At 43.5% G+C, this 21,961-nt stretch overlaps 1 protein-coding gene across 13 annotated transcripts in view; it reads right to left on the bottom strand.

Moving 5' to 3' along the window:
* TNS1 (tensin 1) overlaps positions 1-21,961 on the bottom strand; it is a 423,340-nt gene that overhangs the window by 273,597 nt on the left and 127,782 nt on the right. For 12 of the 13 annotated variants that reach the window (XM_040439494.1, XM_040439493.1, XM_040439496.1 and 9 more), the window contains exon 2: positions 10,262-10,376. In XM_040439494.1, the coding sequence (XP_040295428.1) occupies positions 10,262-10,376 (115 nt within the window). Of the gene's footprint in view, positions 1-10,261; positions 10,380-21,961 lie in introns of all 13 variants that reach the window. The other variant, XM_040439501.1, reaches the window with a different exon arrangement.

Below are 21,961 nucleotides of genomic sequence, written 5' to 3'. Positions count from 1 at the left end.
TGCACGGACAGCGACCGTGGGGCAGCCGCATGCGGATCGCAGACCCATTCACTTGAATGGGTCCGCGATCTGTCCGTGCCGCAAAAAGATACAGCAAGTTCTATCTTTTTGCAATGCAGAGGCACTCCGTAGTGCTTTCGTGGGGTTCCGTTCTGTGCTTCCGTTCCGTTCCGCACCGCATTGCGAAATGCACACGGCCGGTGCCCTATGTATTGTGGACCCGCCGTATGCGGGCCGCAATACGGCAATGGAGGGGCAACAGCCATGTGAACAAGCCCTTAAATATAGACCTCTGTAAAAAGTGGCGTGGCTCCTAAATGTTGCAGAAAATGCAGCAATAAACATGTCGTGCAACATTTTTAAACCAATGCAAAGGCCTCATGCACACGACCGTTGTGTGTTTTGCGGTCTGTAAAATGGGGGTCCGCAAAACACGGATGGCGTCCGTGTGCGTTCAACAATTTGCGGAATGGCACGGACAGCCATTGATATAACTGTCTATTCTTGTCCGCAAAACGGACAGGTTATATTTGGGGTCTGAAGTTCACATTGTAGGTGCATTCCCACTATGAGAGACAGAATTTATTTTAAAAAAATACAGGAAATCACATTGTATGATTTTTAGAGAATTTATTTGTCTTGCACGGCTGAACATAAGTATCTGAACACCTGAGAAACAGCAAGAATTCTGGCTCTCAAAGACCTGTTACTGTGCCTTTAAAAAGTCCACCTCGACTCCACTCATTAATCTAACTTAGTAGCGCCTGTCTGAGCTCTTTAAAGACCCCTGTCCACCCCACAGTCAGTCAGAGGCCAACTACTACCATGGGCAAGACCAAAGAGCTGTCAAAAGACACCAGAGACAACATTGTGGACCTCCACAAGGCTGGAAAGGGCAACGGGGCAATCGCCAAGCAGCTTGGTGAAAATATATCAACTGTTGGAGCAATTGTTAGAAAATGGAAGAGGCTAAAGACGACTGTCAGTCTCCCTCGGACTGGGGCTCCATGCAAGATCTCACCTCGTGGGGTATCACTGATGATAAGAAAGATGAGGAATCAGCCCAGAACTACAAGGGAAGAGCTGGTCAATGACATGAAGAGAGCTGGGACCACAGCTTCAGAGGTCACTGTCGGTAGAACACTACGCCGTCATGGTTTCAGATCATGCATTGCACGGAAGGTTCCCCGGCTCAAGTCATCACATGTCCAGGCCCGTCTGAAGTTTGCCAATGACCATCTGGATGATCCAGAGGAGGCCGGGGAGAAAGTCATGTGGTCAGAGGAGACCAAAGTAGAACTTTTTGGTCTAAACTTCACTTCGTGTTTGGAGGAAAAAGAAGGATGAGTTGTATCCCAAGAACACCATCCCTACTGTGAAGCATGGGGGGGGGGGTAACATCATGCTTTGGGGGGGGCTTTTCTGTGAAGGGGACAGGACGACTGCACTGTATTAAGGAGAGAATGAATGGAGCCATTTATGGTGAGATTTTGAGCAGCAACCTCCTTCCCTCAGTCAGAGCATTGAAGATGGGTCGTGGCTGGGTCTTCCAACATGACAACGACCCGAAGCACACAGCCAGGATAACCAAGGAGCGGCTCCGTAAGAAGCATATCCAGGTTCTGGAATGGCCTAGCCAGTCTCCAGACCTAAATCCAATAGAACATCTTTGGAGGGAGATGAAACTCTGTGTTGCTCAGCGACAGCCCCGAAACCTAACAGATCTAGAGGAGATCTGTGTGGAGGAGTGGGACAACATCCCTGTGTGTGCAAACCTGGTCAAGAAGACAGGAGACGTCTGACCTCTGGAACTGCAAACAAAGGCTTCTGTACCAAATATTAACACGTATTTTCTCAGGTGTTCGAATACTTCTGTTCAGCCGTGCAAGACAAATACATTCTGTAAAAATCATACAATGTGATTTCCTGGATTTTATTCTATTCTGACTCTCAGAGTGGGAATGCACCTACAATGTGAATGTCAGACCCTCCATGATTTCTAAGTGCGAGAACTCGCAAAATCGCAGGATGCTCAAATACTTCTGTTCCTCACTGTATCTGGTCTCCTCTCAAGGAAGAGGCGAGGAGTGAAGTGCAGAACTACAGGGCAGAAGCCAAGTATCTCCTCTCCATAGAAGTCAGTGACGTCCTGGAGAGAAGAGGCCGATCATTGCCCACCGCTGCCTGGTACAATGGCGCCAACAACTGCTGCTGGCCTGACACCCAGCTCTGTAGTCACATACACTTCACTCGGAAAGTCTTTTACTTTTTTTTACATTTTGTTATGTCTGCTAAAATAAAATAAAAATTCCAGTTTCCCCATCAGTCTGTCCTGAGTCCTCCATAATGAGAAAGTGAGAACAGAAGGTTAGAAATCTTTGCTAATTTATAGAAAAGGAAAAACACGGTCCGCATCCGTACTTCTGTTCCACGGCCCCACAAAAAAGATAGAGCGTGTCCCATTCTTGTACGCAATTGCTGACAAGAATAGGCATTTCTATCACAGGGCCGGCCGTGTGTGGACTGCAAAACACATAATACTGTCTGAATGAGCCTTTAGTTGAAGCCCCTTTGGCGATTCCAGCCTCCTGTCTTCTAGGAGATGATGCCACAAGGTTTCTGCTCCTGGATTTGGGGATTTTTGTCCATTCTTCTCTGCAGATCCTCTCCAGCTCTGTCAGGTTGGATGGGGGCCGTTGGTGGACAGCCATTTTCAGGTCTCTCCAGAGATGTTCCATTGGGTCCAATCCACAGAATTTACCACAGGTGACTCCAGTCAAGGTGTAGAACATCTCAGAGATGATCCAGAGAAATGGGAGACCCCAGAGACAAATGTCACCTGTCAGAGTAAAGGGTTTGAATACTTATGTCCAGGTGGAAATTTAGTTTTTCATTTTTAATGTTCTCACTTTCTTATTATGGGGGATTGAGTGACAAATGATGGGGAACTCTTGATTTTTTTTATTTTAGCAGAAGGAGCAACATAACAAAATGTGAAAATGTCTAAGGACTTTCCAAATGCACTGTACATTTAGAAAGTCTGCACCCCAAATATCAGTGTCCTGTACCCCAAGTGTCAGTGTCATTATCCTGTACCCCGAGTGTCAGTGTCATTATCCTGTACCCCAAGTGTCAGCGTCATTATCCTGTACCCCCAGTGTCAGCGTCATTATCCTGTACCCCAAGTGTCAGCGTCATTATTCAGTACCCCAAGTGTCAGTGTCATTATCCTGTACCCCAAGTGTCAGCGTCATTATCCTGTACCCCCAGTGTCAGTGTCATTATCCTGTACCCCAAGTGTCAGCATGTCATTATCCTGTACCCCAAGTGTCAGTGTCATTATCCTGTACCCCAAGTGTCAGTGTCATTATCCTGTACCCCAAGTGTCAGCGTCATTATCCTGTACCCCAAGTGTCAGCGTCATTATCCTGTACCCCGAGTGTCAGTGTCATTATCCTGTACCCCGAGTGTCAGTGTCATTATCCTGTACCCCAAGTGTCAGAGTCATTATCCTGCACCCCAAGTGTCAGCGTGTCATTATCTTGTACCTCAAGTGTCAGCGTCATTATCCTGTACCCCGAGTGTCAGTGTCATTATCCTGTACCCCCAGTGTCAGTGTCATTATCCTGTACCCCCAGTGTCAGCGTCATTATCCTGTACCCCAAGTGTCAGTGTCATTATCCTGTACCCCAAGTGTCAGTGTCATTATCCTGTACCCCGAGTGTCAGCGTGTCACTATCCTGTACCCCAAGTATCAGAGTGTCATTATCCTGTACCCCAAGTATCAGAGTGTCATTATCCTGTACCCCAAGTGTCAGCGTCATTATTCAGTACCCCAAGTGTCAGTGTCATTATCCTGTACCCCAAGTGTCAGCGTGTCACTATCCTGTACCCCAAGTGTCAGTGTCATTATCCTGTACCCCAAGTGTCAGTGTCATTATCCTGTACCCCAAGTGTCAGTGTCATTATCCTGTACCCCAAGTGTCAGTGTCATTATCCTGTACCCCAAGTGTCAGTGTCATTATCCTGTACCCCAAGTGTCAGCGTCATTATCCTGTACCCCAAGTGTCAGAGTCATTATCCTGTACCCCAAGTGTCAGTGTCATTATCCTGTACCCCAAGTGTCAGCGTCATTATCCTGTACCCCGAGTGTCAGTGTCATTATCCTGTACCCCGAGTGTCAGTGTCATTATCCTGTACCCCAAGTGTCAGTGTCATTATCATGTACCCCGAGTGTCAGTGTCATTATCCTGTACCCCCAGTGTCAGTGTCATTATCCTGTACCCCAAGTGTCAGTGTCATTATCCTGTACCCCAAGTGTCAGTGTCATTATCATGTACCCCGAGTGTCAGTGTCATTATCCTGTACCCCGAGTGTCAGTGTCATTATCCTGTACCCCCAGTGTCAGTGTCATTATCCTGTACCCCAAGTGTCAGTCATTATCCTGTACCCCAAGTGTCAGCGTGTCATTATCCTCTACCCCAAGTGTCAGCGTCATTATCCTGTACCCCGAGTGTCAGCATCATTATCCTGTACCCCAAGTGTCAGGGTCATTATCCTGTACCCCAAGTGTCAGTGTCATTATCCTGTACCCCCAGTGTCAGCATCATTATCCTGTACCCCTGTATATCTGTGGCTGGTAGCGTGGCTCAGGGTGTGTTACTTGAGTTGTTTCCTGGGCATCGCTATTACACACCTGAACTTTGCCCGCCTGGATGAAATGCTTGTGATCTTGAGTATTTCCCTGGCGCTGGTTCATATCAATTCCTGATACGAGACTTCCTGAGCTTCACAACATCAACACAGTGGCTATTATTACCTGCAGGGACCCGGCATTGAGTACGTGTGACCTCCGCGCCACATCACCTTCAATGACAAGCCCAGGTATTGTTGCCAGTCGCACACAGTCTCACCGGGCGCCACCTTGTCTGTTCATGGCGTCTCCTCCCTCTCCTAACACTTTCATACACACCTGTGTGTCCGGCTCTAGGTGCCATATAGATCACTCTCTGGCATTCACCACAACGTGATTATCTCCAAAGATAAATTACAGAGTATGTGTTCCTGAGAGCAGCCATAGCTGAGGTACATGAGACACGCTGTACACAGTCCTATCCTTGTCCGTAAGAGTAACTTGTGTTTATTTTGCGGACCCATTGAAATAAATGGTTCTGCATACGATCCGCAAAAAAAAACGGAACAGACACAGAAAGAAAATATGTTCGTGTGCAGGAGCCTTAAGCACGAGCGGAGAGACTGTGGAATGTCGATGGCTACATTGTTACTGGTAATATTGTACCTTTTTGGGAGGATTCTTCCCACCTAGAATAACCAGGACCAGTAACAAGATGGATGGAGACAATCACAGGGAGATGAAGCGAGGAGGGGAATCGGTCATAGGGGAGGAATGGCGGGGGGGCTTCCAAATTGAATAAATCATCCATGGTCATGTGACCGCTGCAGCCAATCACTGGCTTCAGGTGACGTGCGTATAATTTGCAAGAAATTGAAATAAAAAGTTTTTTCAAAAGTTGCAAAACATTTTATTAAATAATTAAACTTACTTTACATGAAAACAGCGAATCCCTTTAAGGTCAATTTTCTGGACATTTTCTCAACGCAGTCACCGCTCTAATCTACAACAACTGATCGTCTGAACAGTGATTGATGCAGCAGAGCTCGCAGTTTTCCACTGAAGCTTGGAAGCTATTATATAAAAATAAATGATTGCCAGGTTTAGAGACTTCAGGCAAAAGAGTAAAGAGCGCCTCCCCTGCACCTGGGTTGTGCCTGGTATTACAGCTTCACTGCAGAGCTTCAGTATCACTCATAGGACAAGAGGAGCTGTTTTTGGAAGAAAGCGGCCATGTTTTTCTAATCCTAGATGGCTCCATTAAAGTTTTTACTAGTGTTGGGCAAGCATGCTCGGCCGAACACCAGTTCGGCTTAGCATTGCTATGCTCAGCACATCACGTGTGCTCGAGTCACTGTATTTAAATTTAATTTAGCCTCTATTTCTGAAAAGTTATTGGCGGGATTTGAACTTACAACTTTCTACATTACAGCCAAGAATGTTAACCACTACACTATAGAGCTGCATGGCAAATTACTAAAAATAAATAAATAAATAAAGAGACTTCTGCTGTATAGGAATACTTACTAGTAGTAAGAATACTTCCTTTAGTAGTAAGTATTCCTATACAGCAGAAGTCTCTTTTTTTTTTTTTTAAAGTAACTGGTCAACAGTTCTATAGTCTAGTGGTTAAAGGGTTTCTACCACCTCATTTGGACCTAATTAGCTGTCAGACACTAGCGATCTGCTAGTGTCTGCTCTACCTAACCATGCTATTCTCAGACCTTTGTGTGCAGCCGTTACACAAAAAAAACTACTTTTATTGCTATGCAAATGAGCCTCTAGGTGCTATGGGGGCGTCTTTTCAGCACCTAGAGGCTCCGTCCACTCACCCTGTATTCCGCCCCGCTCGTCCCTCCAGCCCGCCCATCTCTAGATTGCCAGCCTCCATCTCATCCATCGGCCTTATTCTCGCGCCTGCGCCGTGTGCGTCTGTATTCGGCACAGGCGCAGTGACTGTCTGACCGCTCCCGAACAGACAACGCCTGGCCGGTCAGACAGTCACTGCGCCTGCACCGAATACAGGCGCACACGGCGCAGGCACGAGAATAAGGCCGATGGATGAGATGTGAGTTTGAATCCCATCAGAAATAGAGGCTAAATTTAATTTATATTTTTTTAGTAATTGTAAAAAATGTGTAATTACTAATATATATATATATATATATATATATATATATATATATATATATAGAGAGAGAGAGAGAGAGAGAGATAAAATCATACTTCTGATATACACTGCTCAAAAAAATGAAGGGAACACAGATCTGAATTAATTGAATATTCTTCTGAAATACTTTGTTCTTTACATAGTTGAATGTGATGACAACAAAATAACACAAAAATAAAAAAATGGAAATCAAATTTTTCAACCCATGGAGGTCTGGATTTGGAGTCACACTCAAAATTAAAGTGGAAAAACACACTACAGGCTGATCCAACTTTGATGTAATGTCCTTAAAACAAGTCAGAATGAGGCTCAGTAGTGTGTGTGGCCTCCACGTGCCTGTATGACCTCCCTACAACGCCTGTGCATGCTCCTGATGAGGTGGCGGACGGCCTCCTGAGGGATCTCCTCCCAGACCTGGACTAAAGCATCTGCCAACTCCTGGACAGTCTGTGGTGCAACGTGACGTTGGTGGATAGAGCGAGACATGATGTCCCAGATGTGCTCAATTGGATTCAGGTCTGGGGAATGGGCGGGCCAGTCCATAGCATCAATGCCTTCGTCTTGCAGGAACTGCTGACACACTCCAGCCACATGAGGTCTAGCAGTGTCTTGTATTAGGAGGAACCCAGGGCCAACCGCACCAGCATATGGTCTCACAAGGGGTCTGAGGATCTCATCTCGGTACCTAATGGCAGTTAGGCTACCTCTGGCGAGCACATGGAGGGCTGTGCGGCCCTCCAAAGAAATGCCACCCCACACCATTACTGACCCAATGCCAAACCGGTCATGCTGGAGGATGTTGCAGGCAGCAGAACGTTCTCCACGGCGTCTCCAGACTCGGTCACGTCTGTCACATGTGCTCAGTGTGAACCTGCTTTCATCTGTGAAGAGCACAGGGCGCCAGTGGCGAATTTGCCAATCTTGGTGTTCTCTGGCAAATGCCAAAACGTCCTTCACGGTGTTGGGCTGTAAGTACAACCCCCACCTGTGGACGTCGGGCCCTCATATCACCCTCATGAAGTCTGTTTCTGACCGTTTGAGCAGACACATGCACATTTGTGGCCTGCTGGAGGTCATTTTGCAGGGCTCTGGCAGTGCTCCTACTGTTCCTCCTTGCACAAAGGCGGAGGTAGCGGTCCTGCTGCTGGGTTGTTGCCCTCCTACGGCCTCCTCCACATCTCCTGATGTACTGGCCTGTCTCCTGGTAGCGCCTCCATGCTCTGGACACTACGCTGACAGACACAGCAAACCTTCTTGCCACAGCTCACATTGATGTGCCATCCTGGATAAGCTGCACTACCTGAGCCACTTGTGTGGGTTGTAGACTCCGTCTCATGCTGCCACTAGAGTGAAAGCACCGCCAGCATTCAAAAGTGACCAAAACATCAGCCAGGAAGCATAGGAACTGAGAAGTGGTCTGTGGTCACCACCTGCAGAACCACTCCTTTATTGGGGGTGTCTTGCTAATTGCCTATAATTTCCACCTGTTGTCTATCCCATTTGCACAACAGCATGTGAAATTGATTGTCACTCAGTGTTGCTTCCTAAGTGGACAGTTTGATTTCACAGAAGTGTGATTGACTTGGAGTTTCATTGTGTTGTTTAAGTGTTCCCTTTATTTTTTTGAGCAGTGTATATTAATGCATAATACAGTCCTGATCAAAAGTTTAAGACCACTTGAAAAATGTTAAAAAATTCTATTTAGCAAGGCTGGATCTTAACAAGGTTCCAAGTGGAGCTTCAACATGCAACAAGAAGAAATGGGAGTGAGACGAAACATTTTTTGAGCATTCAATTTAATGAAAACAACGAATAAACTGAAACAGGCTGTTTTTCAGCTGATCACAAGTTTAGGACCACACCTCCAAAAAAAAACTGAACCCCCCCAAAACAGAAATCCAACTTCCAAACATGAGCTCAGTAATGAATAGCTCCGCCGTTATTGTTTCGGCATGCTTGATGCAAGCGTTTCCATGAGGTGAGTGGGAACATTTCTCCAAGTGGTGAAGACGGCCGCACGAAGGCCATCTACTGTCTGGAACTGTTGTCCATTTTTGTAAACTTCCCTTGCCATCCATCCCCAAAGGTTCTCAATTGGATTTAGATCAGGGGAACACGCAGGATGGGCCAAAAGAGTGATGTTATTCTCCTGGAAGAAGTCCCTTGTCCTGCGGGCATTGTGTAGCGCTGTCCTGTTACCACCCAGACGAGGGCCCTCAGTCATGAGGAATGCTCTCTGCCACATCTGGACATAGCCAGCGGCCGTTTGATGCCCCTGCACTTCCTGAAGCTCCATTGTTCCACTGAAGGAAAAAGCCCCCCAGACCATTATGGCGCCCCCTCCACTGTGGGGCGTAGAGAACATCTCAGGTGGGATCTGCTTGTCATGCCAGTAACGTTGGAAACCATCAGGACCATCAAGGTTAAATGTTTTCTCATCAGAGAATAAAACTTTCTTCCACCTTTGAATGTCCCATGTTTGGTGCTCTCCTGCAAAGTCCAAACGAGCAGTTTTGTGGCGTTCAAGGAGACGAGGTCTTTGAAGACGTTTTTTGTTTTTGAAGCCCTTCAGTCTCAGATGCCGTCTGATGGTTATGGGGCTGCAGTCAGCACCAGTAAGGGCCTTAATTTGGGTCGAGGATCGTCCAGTGTCTTGACGGACAGCCAATTGGATCCTCCGGCTCAGTGCTGATGAAATTTTTTGGGGTCTTCCACTTGACTTTTTTGTTCCATAACCCTCAGGATCATTTAAGAAATTCCAAATGACTGTCTTCCTGCGTCCCACCTCAGCAGCGATGGCGGCTGTGAGAGACCCTGCTTATGCAGTTCAACAACACAACCACGTTCAAAAAAGGGAGAGTTTTTTTGCCTTTGCCATCACAGCGTGTGACTACCTGACAGAAAATGACAATGAATCCACATCTTTGCACAGATTTGGCCTTTTAAAAAGGCATGTGGTCCTAAACTTTTGATCAGCTGAAAAACAGCCTGTTTCAGTTTATTCGTTGTTTTCATTAAATTGAATGCTCAAAAAATGTTTTGTCTCACTCCCATTTCTTCTTGTTGCATGTTGAAGCTCTACTTGGAACCTTGTTAAGATCCAGCCATGATAAATAGGATTTTTTGCCATTTTTCAAGTGGTCTTAAACTTTCGATCAGGACTGTATGTGGGAAACTACTACTGATGTTTTAGCCATTATATATATTTATATATATTATATATTCAAAATATATAATAATATATGTAAATATATTATGGCTAAAAACTTATATATGTGTTTAAATTAAATTTAGCCTCTATTTCTGAAAAGTTTCTGGCAGGATTTGAACTCACAACCTTCTACGTTACAGCCCAGAACAACGGGAAGTGTTCTACTCGAGCACACAAGCACTTTGGTGCTCAACCAACACTAGTTTTTACTAATATTATAAAGTGGACGCCGTCCAGTCTCACTCACCTCTACAAGCGCTGCCCTCCCGTGTGATGGCCTGCTTACAGACGCTGCAAGACTTCACCTTCTTAAAGTTCTTTATTTTGAATGTATGACAGTTCTGCCCTTCCAGATCTTCCGGCTGTGAGAAGACACATGAAAATCACGTCAAAATATTACGTACCAAAAAGTTTAAATTAAAAAAAATAAAAAAAACATTCAGTGGACCAGGGATCCAATATCTGCCACTTTTATGATTCCCTTATCAATATATTACAGGGCTATAGTGCATGGATCTTTAGTTAAATCATGCTCTAGACTCCAGTCACAACCAGAGCTGCAATCCAAATGATGACATCTGCTGGGACATGAAGGCATATGCGCCCATAATAGCTAAGCTGCATTCCTGCAATGGACTGTACTCTAATGTAATGCATTAGGAGTGAGTTAGTATTCAATTGTAAAGCAGGCACCATGGCATCTTCAATTAAATTAATTACTGAATGGTGGACTATGTATATACTGTGAGTGCAGGATGATGGTAGCTCCTATGTTCTCTGCAGAAACATTGAAAATATGATCTGATTATGGGGCTGATATCCCTCCTTTTCCATAAAACTGTTTGTTACAGGTCCATTATGTTAAATACATGGAGCACTGAAGGACCTGAGCTGCACGTGCTGTTCTCCTAATCACCAGCAGAGGGCAGCAAACTACTTCCCATAAAATGGTTCTTGTTCTCAAGGCCAAATTTAAAGAGTTAGGCTTATTGCACACGAACGTGTGCGCTCCGTGGCCGTATTGCGGAGCTCATTTGCGGATCTGCAATACGCGGGCACTGTTCCGCGTGCATTCCACATCACGGATGCGGACCCATTCACTTCAATGGGTCCACAATTCCGGAGATACGGAATGGAGGCACGGAACTGAACCCTACGGAAGCACTACGGAGTGCTTCCGTGGGCTTTCGTCCCGTACTTCCGTTCCGCAAAAAGATAGAACATGCCCTATCTTTTTGCGGAACGGCCGGATCGTGGACCCATTAAAGTGAATGGGTCCGCGATCCGCTGCGGCCGCCCCACGGTGGGTGTTCGCGCATTGCGGGCAGCAGCACGGCCACGGGCGCACACGTTCATGTGCAAGAGGCCTTAGGCTACATGCACACAAACGTATTTTGTTTCAGCGTCAATTCCGGTTTTTTTTTGCGAATAGGATGCGGACCCATTTATTTCTATGGAGCTGTTAAAAAATGCGGCTAGTCAACCGTTTGTTTTCCGCGTCCGTTGTCCGTGGTTCCATTCCGCCCAAAAAATAGAGCATGTCCTATTCTTGTCCATTTTGCTGACAAGGATAGGCATATACAATGTATCCGCAAAAAAAAAAAAACGGATGCCATACGGACGTCATCCTTTTTTTTTTGCGGATCCGCAATTTGCCGACCGCAAAACACATACGGTCGCGTGCATGTAGCCTTAGGCCTCATGCACACAACCGTTGTGTGTTTTGCAGTCCGCAAACCGCGTCTCTGTGCGTTCTGCAATTTGCGGAACGGCACAGACAGCCTTTAATATAACTGGCTGCCTAATCGTGTCCGCAAAGCGCGGACAAGACTAGGACAGGTTATATTTTTTTTTGCGGACCACAGAACGGAGCAACGGATGCTGTCTGCATCCTACCACTGGGATCTCCACAGCTCATGAGCACGGGGACCATGTACCCCATGGAGCCCCCCAGAATAAATAGAGCGGCCGGTGTGGAATGGGAGCAGCTGCATAGATAACAGATCAAAAACAGGAATCTACATAAGGGTCGACTCATTCGCAGCTTTCCCAAAATTCAGAATGGCAAAGACGTGCAATGATATATACCCACCACTCCCATGGCACTATACTGTGAAGTAGGTTTGTCTGGGAAAGCTGGGGGAAAGTCCTGGAAGGGATCCTAGGAAATAAAAGAGGATTGTTGGTTGCTGACGTTATTTTATTTTAGTGGGAAATGTTTTAGGATGGTTTGTTGCAATGTATCAGTGCAGGTAAAATGTATCAATCTGGAATCCAGGCTCCTTGTATCACACAGGATTGTCTAGACTGGATACAATTGTAACATATGCAAATGTTATTGCCTCTACTGGCTTCCTACCTCTGGATATAAAGAATAATTCCATTCACTGACAGCAAGAAGAGATCTTTTCTTTTTTTTTTAAATGGTGAAGAATTGAAGTGCTGTTCATTTTAGTCATTATATATAGTAATGTCACTGGTCACACATAGACAGGCGCTGCCCTGATTAATGGGAAGGGGCGGACGCGCTGGTGTCATGGGCACCTGGACCCGAGACCGCCACCGCCGCTGCATCGCATTAAAGCTTCCCTCAATGAAACTGCTCCACACACAGGAGGATTCATCTGAAAAAGCATCACCCCCCCCCCCCCCCACCACCCCCCATTCGCCTTCCCCCTTCCGCTGTCCTGTCTGCGACCACCCAAGATATCTGGTTCTGATTTCCTTTATTAAGGACATCTGGATCCCAGCAGAAATGAGAAAGACCTCACTGTAAAAGGAAGCGCGGCGGCGCAGGGGTCCGCTCAGCCCGTTGTGTTCCTGGAGCATTACCTTATAAAATGTTTATCTGAATCACCAGCACGTCGATAATGAGACCGCGCTCCGATCATGAACGAGTCCAAGTTGTGGCAATCTCTCAGCAAGGTCAATCAGAGATTTTACTCATAAACCTTGTGCATCATGAAGAAATCTCCGCGCAGCCTTAAAGGGGTTGTGTCACTTCAGCAAGCGGCATTTATCAGGTAGAGAAAGTGAATACGAGGCACTTACTAATGTATTGTGATTCTCCATGTTGCCGCCTTTGCTGGCAGGATTCGTTTTTCCATCCTATTATACACTGCTCTTTACCAGGGGATACGACCACCCTGTAATCCATTAGCGGTGGTCATGCTTGCACAGTGTAAGAAAAGGCCTCTCTGCTGACCGGGACTGCGGGAGAGTGCATAGGCCGGCAGTGTGTAAGCGCGACCACCACTGCTGGATAGGAGCAGTGTATAATGTGATGGAAAAGTGAATCCAGCCAGCAAAGGAGGCAATGTAAACAATCACAATACATTAGTAAGAGTCTTGTATTAAAGGGGCTGTCCGGGTTCAGAGCTGAACCCGGACATCCCTCCATTTTCACCGCGGCAGCCCCCCTGACATGAGCATCGGAGCAGTTCATGCTCCGATGCTCTCCTTTGCCCTGCGCTAAGTCGCACAGGGCAAAGGCATTTTTAAGAGTTCTTGTGACGTACCGGGGTTCTCGATGGGGCTGCCAGGAAGCCCGGTGACGTCACCGGCACTGATGGGCGGGATTTAGTGCTGCCCTAGCCAGTAAAACGGCTAGGGCAGCGCTAAAGCCCGCCCATCAGAGCCAGTGACGTCCCCGAGCTTCCGCCCAGTAGTGTGTAATGATAAACAAAAAAGCCTCCGATACTAGTTTCAGGGGGGCTGCTCGGGTGAAAATAAGGGTATGTCCGGGTTCAGCTCTGAACCTGGACAACCCCTTTAACTGCTTTTACATTATAAATGACATTTGCTATCAATAAGCACAATTTTGAGGGGTGCCAGCAATGTTTAAACAGTAACTAAACGTTTGAATACATTTTTGTTAACATCTCCCTAATAACACTTTTTGTAATGTACTTTATTTTATTTTTTTTGATGTGTCCATATTCTTTATTGAGAATTATCAGAATACATTGTAACAAATAATGGTAACAACAAAAGAAGAGGGATGTATTTAGTATTTTTAATGCACTTTTCCCTCCATAAGGCCTCATGCACACGACCGTGCTGTTTTTTGCGGACCGCAAAAAAAACGGAAGCCGCCCGTGTGCCTCCCGCAATTTGCGGAACGGAACGGGCAGCCAATTGTAGGCATGCCTATTCTTGTCTGCAAAACGGACAAGAATAGGACGCCTCGGAACGGAGCAACGGATGCGGACGGCACACAGAGTACTGTCCGCATCTTTTGCAGCCCCGGAAAAACGGTCGTGTGCATGAGGCCTAAAGCGAATGTTTCGCTGTGCGCTTAAAATCTACTTCTCTGTACACCGCGGACTTCTCACCAGTGTACGGAGAACACATTTTATGAATGGGGCCGCAGCGCTGTGAGCAATAAGCGCTCCTGCTCCCCGGAGGTTTACCAAATGCTGGCATAGCATATGGGTGCCCTGTAACCATGTACTATGCCAGGAGCGGATCCTGCCAGTGCCTGCATCACTAAGCTAAGAGGAGCAGGCCCAGGCAGGAGCCTCATCCTGGCATAGTACATGGTTACAAGGCACCCATGTGCTATGCCAAGAGGTAGTAATCCTCCGGGGGGCAGGAGCAGCAATGCGCGCTCCTGCCCGTCCTCACTGCGCTTGCAGCCCCATTGATAAACTGTGTTCTCCGTACAACTGCTGAGAAGCCTCCTGCGGCGTACAGAAAAGTAGATTTTAAGCGAACAGCAAAACTTTCACTTTAGGGAGGTAAAAGTGTAATAAAAATACAAAAACCGTTAATAAAGTACAATACGAAAAGTGTTATTAGGGCATTAGGGACACGTTAACAAACATGTATACAAAAGTTTAGTTACTCTTTATGATGATACAAAGGCGGGTCGCGGTGTGCTCGGATTTTCCAGATGGCCACAGGACATCATGGTGATTTATGATTGCTCAACAAAGAGCCAAGCTGGACGATTCCTACAAGAACGCGTCCGTCCGTAACCCGCCCAGATTCTTCTTCTCACCATAAGGTTTTCATTTAATTCCTATAAAACTGTGATTAAAGTCAGAAAATGTAAAATCCAGCGATTCTGTAAAATAATATGAGAAATTATGTATTCACTTTTCTAAGTGCAGTATTAAAATATATACGGATATGTGGAAAGATGCCGCTGACTGACCCGAATATACATTACACACTGGAGATTAGAGATGTTTTAGAAATCTTCATGACTTCTGGCTACACCACGCCACTAAAACACTGTTCCACAAAATAACCAAGGAGCTTCAACAAAAAACCTTTAATTTTGCAGAAAACACAATGAACAGAATGAGAGAGCATCAAGGAGTGCGGCTCAGAGGAAGATTCCTGCTACATGAAGGTCACAACAGTCAATGAGTGGGAAGGGTCCGGGCCTCGTCTCGCTGCTGCGATCTTCATCCGCTCTTCTTCCCGTCTCTTCCACACTTCGGTGACTGTAGTGGATTTCTTGGCCATAACTTTGTGGCCAATGGGGTTTCCAGAGGTTTTCTATTGGGTTCAGATCTGGACTCTGGGCCGGACAGTTCATTATTTAAATGTTTTCAGTTTCGGGGAACTGCTTTGCCCGTTTTGCGCCGGGAAGGAACCACGTGTTGTCGAAGAAGGTTCTGATGAACATTTGCATTCACTGCCATGTTGCTGTAAAAGGCCAAATTCATTGCTTAAATCATGACGTCCTCCTCCTTATTTACACACTTTGGGTTCAGTTCTTTTTTGGAACGAACATAATGTTTCCCATTGGACACAAATGAATTACACTTCCTTTCATCACTAAAGTGAACGTAACTTGGGGCACTTCTCCTCTGTTGGGGCACTTCTCCTCTGTTGGGGCACTTCTCCTCTGTTGGGGCACTTCTCCTCTGTTGGGGCACTTCTCCTCTGTTCACACAACACGCTCCTCAGCAAAGGTTCGTCTAGCCCAGGGATCAGCAACGTTCGGCCTTCCAGCTGTGGTGAAACTACAACCTCCAGTATGCACACTTGCTTGTCTGTTCTTGGAACTCCCATAGAAATGAATGAAGGATGCTGGGAGTTGTAGTTTCACAACAGCTGGAGTGCTGGAGGTCTCATTTCTTCTATAATGAGAGGTTTGGTTACTGCAGGGTGGGCTTTCAGTCCGAATGTCCTTAAACATTGAGACGCTGTATGACGAGACAGATCCTTACCCTGCTCAGTGCTGCAATTTCAGGTGCCCATTGAGATTCTCCGCATTAATATGTCCTCTTGCGCATTTGTCTTTTGTAGACGACCAACCTTCTTGGCGGACTTGAAGGATTTTGTATTGGATAAAGATGTGATATTCTAGAAATCACATGCGATGGCTGATTGGGACCCTCCATCAGCAGGTTGTGACCCTGTCACTTTACACAATCCCACTATCTTGCAAAGTCAGTGAAAACTGGAAAGTTAGGCCGCCAGTTAAATGTCAGTGATATAAATAAAGAAAAAAATAAGAGCAGCTCACCGCCCTGGTAAAGAGAACATATGTCAGTGCGCCTCCGTGCACAGGGACCCGGCAGGACCGACTGGGACAATACAAAAGGGCAAAAAGGTCCAGCACTGGAAAGTGTGAAGACTCTAAAATTCCTTTATTAATCCAAGGAAAAAGTGATGATTAAAAACCTAGTACAGACCTCTGCGTTTCGAGCACAAGAGGCATTCTTACTCATGGCCACGATTTAAATAGGGTTTGTCAGATATCTAAGGAAGTTAGCACCAGGTCTCAGATGAAAACCCATTAAGCCTTATTCACACGTCAGTGTTTCACGGATGTGTGCTGTACATGTTCCCCACGGACAGTACTCCTTCCCATTCAGTTTAATTTGTGTATTCAGACATCAGTGTTTCAGCACGGTCCGTGGGTCAGTGCTTTTAGCACAGATGCATGCTCTATTTTGAGAATATAACTACCATAATACTGCTCATATGTACAAGAATATAACTACTATAATACTGCTCTTATATATAATTACTATAATACTGCTCCTATATATAGGAATATAACTACTATAATACTGCTCCTATGTACAAGAATATAACTACTATAATACTGCTCCTATGTACAAGAATATAACTACTATAATACTGCTCCTATGTACAAGTATATAACTACTATAATACTGCTCCTATATATAAGAATATAACTACTATAATACTGCTCCTATGTACAAGTATATAACTACTATAATACTGCCTCCTATGTACAAGAATATAACTGCTATAATACTGCTCCTATGTACAAGAATATAACTACTATAATACTGCTTCTATGTACAAGAATATAACTACTATAATACTGCCTTCTATATACAAGAATATAACTACTATAATACTGCTCTTATATAAAGAATATATAACTACTATAATACTGCTCCTATATATAAGAATATAACTACTATAATACTGCTCCTATATATAAGAATATAACTACTATAATACTGCTCTTATATACAAGAATATAACTACTATAATATTGCTCTTATATATAAGAATATAACTACTATAATACTGCTCCTATGTACAAGAATATAACTACTATAATACTGCTCCTATATATAAGAATATAACTACTACAATACTGCCTCCGATATACAAGAATATAACTAATATAAAACTGCTCTTATATATAAGAATATAACTACTATAACACTGCCTCCTATGTACAAGAATATAACTATTATAATACTGCTCCTATGTACAAGAATATAACTACTATCATACTGCCTCCTATGTACAAGAATATAACTACTATAATACTGCTCCTATGTACAAGAATATAACTACTATAATACTGCCTCCTATGTACAAGAATATAACTACTATAATACTGCCTCCTATGTACAGGAATATAACTACTATAATACTGCTCCCATGTTCAAGAATATAACTACTATAATACTGCTCCTATGTACAAGAATATAACTACTATAATACTGCTCCCATATATAAGAATATAACTACTACAATACTGCCTCCTATATACAAGAATATAACTACTATAATTCTGCTCTTATGTATAAGAATATAACTACTATAATACTGCCTCCTATGTACAAGAAAATAACTACTATAATACTGCCTCCTATGTACAAGAATATAACTACTATAATACTGCCTCCTATGTACAGGAATATAACTACTATAATACTGCTCCCATGTTCAAGAATATAACTACTATAATACTGCTCCTATGTACAAGAATATAACTACTATAATACTGCTACTATGTACAAGAATATAACTACTATAATACTGCTCCTATGTACAAGAATATAACTACTACAATGCTGCCTCCTATGTACAAGGATATAACTACTATAATACTGCTCCTATGTACAAGAATATAACTACTATAATACTGCTCCTATATATAAGAATATAACTACTATGATACTGCCTCCTATGTACAGGAATATAACTACTATAATACTGCTCCCATGTACAGGAATATAACTACTAAAATACTGCCTCCTATGTACAAGAATATAACTACTATAATACTGCCTCCTATGTACAAGAATATAATTACTATAATACTGCCTCCTATATACAAGAATATAACTACTATAATACTGTTCCTATGTACAAGAATATAACTACTATAATACTGCTCCTATGTACAAGAATATAACTACTAAAATACTGCCTCCTATATATAAGAATATAACTACTATAATACTGCCTCCTATGTACAAGAATATAACTACTACAATGCTGCCTCCTATGTACAAGGATATAACTACTATAATACTGCTCCTATGTACAAGAATATAACTACTATAATACTGCTCCTATATATAAGAATATAACTACTATGATACTGCCTCCTATGTACAGGAATATAACTACTATAATACTGCTCCCATGTACAGGAATATAACTACTAAAATACTGCCTCCTATGTACAAGAATATAACTACTATAATACTGCCTCCTATGTACAAGAATATAATTACTATAATACTGCCTCCTATATACAAGAATATAACTACTATAATACTGTTCCTATGTACAAGAATATAACTACTATAATACTGCTCCTATGTACAAGAATATAACTACTAAAATACTGCCTCCTATATATAAGAATATAACTACTATAATACTGCCTCCTATGTACAAGAATATAATTACTATAATACTGCCTCCTATGTTCAAGAATATAACTACTATAATACTGCTCTTTTACTCCTGTTTGGGTGATTTCAAATAGGACTACGCAGTGACCTTGTCATTTAGGAAATAGTAAGTTGTTCTAAATTTGATCTCTAGTGTATATACATTATAATTTTGTTCTCACAGAATGCATTTAGTACAGTCGTGGCCAAAAGTTTTGAGAATTACATAAATATTGGAAATTGGAAAAGTTGCTGCTTAAGTTTTTATAATAGCAATTTGCATATACTCCAGAATGTTATGAAGAGTGATCAGATGAATTGCATAGTCCTTCTTTGCCATGAAAATTAACTTAATCCCAAAAAAAAACTTCCCACTGTATTTCATTGCTGTCATTAAAGGACCTGCTGAGATCATTTCAGTAATCGTCTTGTTAACTCAGGTGAGAATGTTGACGAGCACAAGGCTGGAGATCATTATGTCAGGCTGATTGGGTTAAAATGGCAGACTTGACATGCTAAAAGGAGGGTGATGCTTGAAATCATTGTTCTTCCATTGTTAACCATGGTGACCTGCAAAGAAATGCGTACAGCCATCATTGCGTTGCATAAAAATGGCTTCACAGGCAAGGATATTGTGGCTACTAAGATTGCACCTCAATCAACAATTTATTGGATCATCAAGAACTTCAAGGAAAGAGGTTCAATTCTTGTTAAGAAGGCTTCAGGGCGTCCAAGAAAGTCCAGCAAGCGCCAGGATCGTCTCCTAAAGAGGATTCAGCTGCGGGATCGGAGTGCCACCAGTGCAGAGCTTGCTCAGGAATGGCAGCAGGCAGGTGTGAGCGCATCTGCACGCACAGTGAGGCCAAGACTTTTGGAAGATGGCCTGGTGTCAAGAAGGGCAGCAAAGAAGCCACTTCTCTCCAAAAAAAACATCAGGGACAGATTGATCTTCTGCAGAAAGTATGGTGAATGGACTACTGAGGACTGGGGCAAAGTCATATTCTCCGATGAAGCCTCTTTCCGATTGTTTGGGGCATCTGTAAAAAAGCTTGTCCGGAGAAGAAAAGGTGAGCGCTACCATCAGTCCTGTGTCATGCCAACAGTAAAGCATCCTGAGACCATTCATGGGTGGGGTTGCTTCTCATCCAAGGGAGTGGGCTCACTCATAATTTTGCCCAAAAACACAGCCATGAATAAAGAATGGCACCAAAACACCCTCCAACAGCAACTTCTTCCAACAATCCAACAACAGTTTGGTGAAGAACAATGCATTTTCCAGCACGATGGAGCACCGTGCCATAAGGCAAAAGTGATAACTAAGTGGCTCGGGGACCAAAACGTTGACATTTTGGGTCCATGGCCTGGAAACTCCCCAGATCTTAATCCCATTGAGAACTTGTGGTCAATCCTCAAGAGGCGGGTGGACAAACAAAAACCCACTAATTCTGACAAACTCCAAGAAGTGATTATGAAAGAATGGGTTGCTATCAGTCAGGAATTGGCCCAGAAGGTGATTGAGAGCATGCGCAGTCGGATTGCAGAGGTCCTGAAAAAGAAGGGCCAACACTGCAAATACTGACTCTGCATAAATGTCATGTAATTGTCGATAAAAGCCTTTGAAACGTATGAAGTGCGTGTAATTATATTTCACTACATCACAGAAACAACCGAAACAAAGATCTAAAAGCAGTTTAGCAGCAAACTTTGTGAGAACTAATATTTGTGTCATTCTCAAAACTTTTGGCCACGACTGTACATTGCATGAAATTTGTGCGCTGCTGTTTTGGTTTTTAACTGATTGCCTTTTATCAACCCTTTCCACCCCAGGTGTTTGATTATTCATTTACTCTACAATCCATATGTTTATTTACCAATGAACAGCCTAGAAACAAAATAAAAATAAAGCTGTCACAAAAATTTCTCTACTTGACAGTTTCCATGTAGGAACAGATTCCTTTCTTCCAGTTCATGGAAATTCGCAAAAGAACAAGTCACAAGAAAATGTAAATCAGGTGACTGACTGCTAACCCATAACTATACGTGTCTATAGCTATGTGACACTGTGTCTTGCAGCAATAAAAGGCTGCTATAGACTTCACGATATGAAAACATGTGTAATATTCTGCCAACCTTTTGAATGGTTAAAGAGACTTGATATGCTGCATGAAATACATTGTAACTACTGTATAAGCTTTACTATTGTTTACTTTGTGCACCACTACAAAAAGTTATGAATGTATAAATCCAACTGCACCATATGCAGATATTATTTGCAATTATGTGTCCTTTATAAAATTATAATCCAGACATACACGTACAGTATGCATAGCAAATGAATGACGCAGAGGTATTCAAGTGAAAAGTGGTTGCTGCCCCCAAAAGAGGGTGTGCCGAAACAACAAATGAGGAGGCCATATTTACATTGCTCCTTTATAGTAGTTAAACAGAGGCTGTAACTACCAGATGTGCCAATAAAGGTTATCCTCACAAATGCATTACACACAGCTGTAAAAATTAAATTAACATGTAATTATATCCCTAAGACAACAAAACATTACAGCGTCCAAACATAATTTCAGGGTCAATTACGTATAACAACCACCGAATAACATAGGATCTAACATTTTACTGAAAGCAATGTCGTAAATGTACAGCTCCAGTCACAAAGGATAACTACTATAATACTGCTCCTATGTACAGGAATATAACTACTAGAATACTGCTCCTATGTACAAGAATATAACTGCTATAATACTGCCTCCTATGTACAAGAATATAACTACTATAATACTGCCTCCTATATACAAGAA

Source organism: Bufo bufo, chromosome 7 (assembly GCF_905171765.1).
Source record: "Bufo bufo chromosome 7, aBufBuf1.1, whole genome shotgun sequence".
Lineage (NCBI taxonomy): Eukaryota > Metazoa > Chordata > Amphibia > Anura > Bufonidae > Bufo > Bufo bufo.
Note: the sequence above shows the minus strand (reverse complement) of the source record. Positions and strands in the feature narration are given on the sequence as shown.